Genomic DNA, 4,170 nt, shown 5'->3' on the forward strand with positions numbered 1-4,170 from the left:
CACCGCTCCCTGCTGGAGACAAGGTTTCACTATGTTGCCCTGGCTGGTCTTGAACTCCTGGGCTCAAGCAGTCTGCCCACCTTGGCCTTCCAAAGTGCCTGACCTCACTCCCCTTTTTTTAACCACACAGTTTGTTCAAGGATATATTCTTGTACAAGATTCAAGGGGTGCAGAAGTAAAACATGGAAATTTGCCCTCCCCAGAGCTCACCTCTGTGGCCAGTGGGGTGCAGGCTTCCAGCCCTCTGCGTGCTCATGGTCATAACACGTGCACCTAAACACACATGTATGTGAAACATTGCCCTGCCGTGGGAACGCAGTGGGCACTTCCAGGGCGCTTTGCGCCTGCCAGGCTGAAATCTTGGACCCCTCTTGTTCACACACACATACACCCCTGATGCTGGATGTCCAGTGAGGAACCGAGGCTGCAGAGAAGGGCGGCCCCCACCCTTCCTCTTGTTACCAGGCCTCAGACACACGAGGAGGAGGGAGGCGAGTTCTCTCAGTTGCCCATTCCACTGAGGGGTGCCCGGCCGTCAGTGTCTTGTCTGCACTTACAGATGGTCCTGGAGCCTCTACAGCTTGCCCCCCAGAGTGGGCACTGCTGGGAGGGTGCGAGCGCCACTGCTGCACGGAGGCCCGGTTCTTGGCCGGATCTTCGGGGGCCTGGGCCTGCCCCAAGGTGGTGGGGACAGGGTGTTGTCTGGCCCTGCCGGGGGCTGCTAGGCCAACGGGGACCCTCCCCAAGCGTGCCGCACGCTGCAGGGTCTCCAGGCACCTGGGCTCAGCTAGTGACTGACACATTTGTTTGCTAAATACGCAGTTTTGTTTTTAATACGTATTCATGAAATTTTCCAGACCTGGCCTTGGACCAGAGAAAAATATTTTGGGAGTTTTTCAAAAAAATCCCTTCAGTTCCACTTGGAATTAGGAAAAGGTGGCAGATGCAGTTGAATCATTTTAGAAACCAAAATCACCCTCGCCCACACAGCCGACCCAGAAGACCCAGAGACAGATCACACTGGTTTTACAGGGGCACTTGCCCCAGGAGGGGCTCACGCCCGTGCTGCACATGCTCTCTGGCTCTCCTGAGTTCTGGGTGGCCATGGGGGCTGTTTCCCTGGAATTCCCCGGGCCCCGGAGGAAAGTAGGGCAAAGATCTGCTCTGGTCCCAGCAGCCTGCCAGGTACCTGCGGGCGGTGGGCTCTGGGGATCACCCTGCACCACCTTCACTCCCCCTTTTGCTCTGTTCTCCAGGTACCCGGGGCAACCTGACAGAGGCTGAGAGGCCGCTGGCCGCCAGCCTGGTCCTCACGGCCGGCACCACCCTCCTCTCTGCCTACTTCCTGCTTTGGCAGACCCTGGTGTTGTGGGCCGACTGGGCCCTCAGTGCCACACTCCTGGCCCTTCACGGCCTGGAGGCCGTCCTGCAGGTGGTTGCCATTGCCGCCTTCACCAGGTAGCTGCGGGCACCCAGAACACCCCACACTGGGGCCCTCCTCCTGGGCCCGACCAGTCCCCCAGCTGTCACCTCCCCGTTCCTGGACAGGAAGGCACTTTTCCTAGTGACTGGCCATCGATGGTTTTGGATGGCTCCATCTGTCCTGGCAGAGGTGGGAGCAGGAGCCAGAGCAGAACAAACTGCTGGAGGCCCTGGTGTTGGGAACAGCTGCAGGGAGGGTAGAGACCACACAGAACTGCCTTCAAGGTGAGTCCTAGGAGCGCACACTCAGCCCTGTCAGTGGGGTCTGGCTTCAGCAGCCAGGCCTCCATGGACCCCCATGGGCCTCCAGGGCTGAGAGGGAGGACGGAGCCCTTCAGAACAGAAGCCTCGTCTCACCGCCTCCCCCATCACCCCCTAGTTCCCTGATGGTCCTAATTTGTGTTCTGAGACCGCAGTTTACTCCATGGCCAGGCCCCACCTGTGTTTCCAAGTCCGGCTGAAGAAGCAGGATGGGGTAGGCCTTGTGCTCTGAGTGCCCCCAGCTCTGCCTCACAGGCAGGCAGGCCCCGGGGGCAAGAGCGCACTCTGGGTTCCTAAAGCAATAAATGCAAACAAGCCAACAGCTCTGGTGCTTGAGAATTTCCATCTCAGCCACACTCCTCCCTTTAGGGGCTTCGGAGGAGAGGTCAGGGCTGAGGCCAGGGATGGGACTGCAGGAGAGAGAGCAGCTGCGGGGACCACATTCTGAGCCTCCGTCCACTCCAGTTTTAGCAACTTTTGCCTTTTGCACTGAGTGCTAAACAAATTCTAGCTCTGTGATTTTTTTTTGCCCATTCCCAGATTTACTGTAAGTTCTCCTTAAAAAGTATCTAAGCTGTTGTAGTAGCTTTCCCTTCATTTGGTTCTATTGTGTGTTTTCTATGTTTGGAATAATCACATCCTAATATCTGGATATTTTCTCTTCACCACATTTTGTAAATAAAGAGATGTGTATGCCTCCTTGAATTCTCCTAATTATGGCCACCTCCCCAACCCCATCACCAGTTCTCCCACCCTTCAAGAGAGCACTCCCTGCTTGCCAGCTGGTCAATTCCTGGCTGGCCTCGCCCTCGGGCCCTGGCTGCTGGGCGCCTTCTGTTCGGTGGACTCCTGAGGGCAGGAGGCTGCGGGACTGTCCTGGGCCTCCACTGGGGCTCCCTCAGCTGGGGTGGCTGTGGCTGTGGCACCCGGACAGACTTTCCTGCCTGTCTTCGTGGACACGATAGGAGCACCCCGTTGTCCTGGGCGGACTTGCTTTGACCTGCCTATCGCCCCCAGAGGCCACAGTGAGGACCTGCAGGCTGACCTGCAGGACAGCCCTCAGGACCCGCTTCCCACCCCTGCGCGCTTGCAGCAGAACCACACACACCAGCGCCTGAGCGCCTTGGGCCCCCTCCCTCACCAGCGCCTGCACTCGCAGAGGACTGGCTGGGCATGCCTGACATCTGAAGGACTCAGCCCATGAACCATGCAGACCAGGGAAGGGCCTCCTCCCCAAGGCTGGAGACCTGTTACTTTCATGGTTAATGGATCCTGACACCTCCAGTCTCAGTGGGCACACAGGCAGTGGTCACCTGTTCCACAGGGAACGCCATGGCTCCAGGTGGCCTGGAGTGGATGGGGCCTGGGTCTCCTGAGGGCAGGCTCTGCACTCACAATCGTGTTGACAGGCACCCGTTCGGGAGTGGAGAGGGACACCCCCCCTTGGCTGTGCCCTCCAGCGCCTGTTTCCCACTTGGCCCCACCCAGCTCTGCCTCCAGGAAGGGTGAGGGCAAGGGTGCACCGTGGGGTTGGCGTGTGTGACCCCTGAGCTCTGGGTCAGGGCAAGCTCATGCATGGAGCAGGATCATGGCATGCAACCTGCAGGATCAAACTGCAAAGGCCGTAAACCAGGAAGCCAGGCCTTGCCCGGGCTCAGGGGCAGGCACTGGGCCCGGAGGGGGAGGGCCACTTCCTGCCACCCCTCCACCGAGCTCACCTGTGGCACCTCCCCAGGAAGTGCTCTGGCCAGACAAGGGTAAACACGCTCGCCCTGCCCCTCTGGGACCGGGACCCGGGGACCCAGACTCTTGGCCACATTCATTCCCACCCCCCTCATTCCCACCCCTACCCAGGACGGCAGCCGGAGCCTTGGGTCCCTGCATGGGCCTGGGGTGCCCTGTGCCCCTTCACCTCCTCCTTGTCCAGTTTACTGCTGTGGCAGCCGGTGCTACCCGCTGTGTCCGCTGCACCCTGGCCTGTTCTGAGCGGTCAGAGCAGCTGGGCAGCAGGACCATCCAGGGAGCCAGGTAGATGAGGACAGAACCAGACACTCCCCGTGTAGTGGGCAGAGGGTGGGGCCTGGGCCTGGCCACGGGGCAGTGCAAGGAGAGGCATCCTGAGAGGGCCTCAGGTGTCCCCACCGCCCCCGACACCCCATCTCTCAGTGCCCAGGCTGGGCAGAAAAGGGGCCTTGGAGGAGCCCCTGCACTGTGAAGAAGGGAGGCCCCGTCCCACTCCGGGAGCTCAGGGCCCCAGGCCTGGGTCTGTGGCATGGTTGGGTCCTGTCTGACACCCGCCCACTCACAAGCCTCTACCCAGCTTCCCCAGACCTGGGGCGGCCCACTAAGGGAAGCGACTCTGCTCCACACCTGGGGCACCTGGCTCGGCCGAGGCTCTGACCTCCCTAGGGCTGGAGCCCTTCCAGC

At 60.4% G+C, this 4,170-nt stretch overlaps 2 protein-coding genes across 2 annotated transcripts in view; one reads left to right on the forward strand and one right to left on the reverse strand.

Annotated features, from left to right (window-relative positions):
• The window catches only part of TMEM80 (transmembrane protein 80), a 10,695-nt gene extending 8,247 nt beyond the window's left edge, over window positions 1–2,448 (forward strand). The window contains 1 exon segment of the mRNA XM_011930004.1: window positions 1,257–2,448. Coding sequence (XP_011785394.1) covers window positions 1,257–1,462 — 206 coding nt within the window. The 3' untranslated portion in view covers window positions 1,463–2,448.
• The window catches only part of DEAF1 (DEAF1 transcription factor), a 75,440-nt gene that overhangs the window by 69,213 nt on the left and 2,057 nt on the right, over window positions 1–4,170 (reverse strand). The window lies entirely within an intron of this gene.

Source organism: Colobus angolensis, unplaced genomic scaffold (assembly GCF_000951035.1).
Source record: "Colobus angolensis palliatus isolate OR3802 unplaced genomic scaffold, Cang.pa_1.0 Scaffold84, whole genome shotgun sequence".
In the NCBI taxonomy this organism is placed as follows: domain Eukaryota; kingdom Metazoa; phylum Chordata; class Mammalia; order Primates; family Cercopithecidae; genus Colobus; species Colobus angolensis.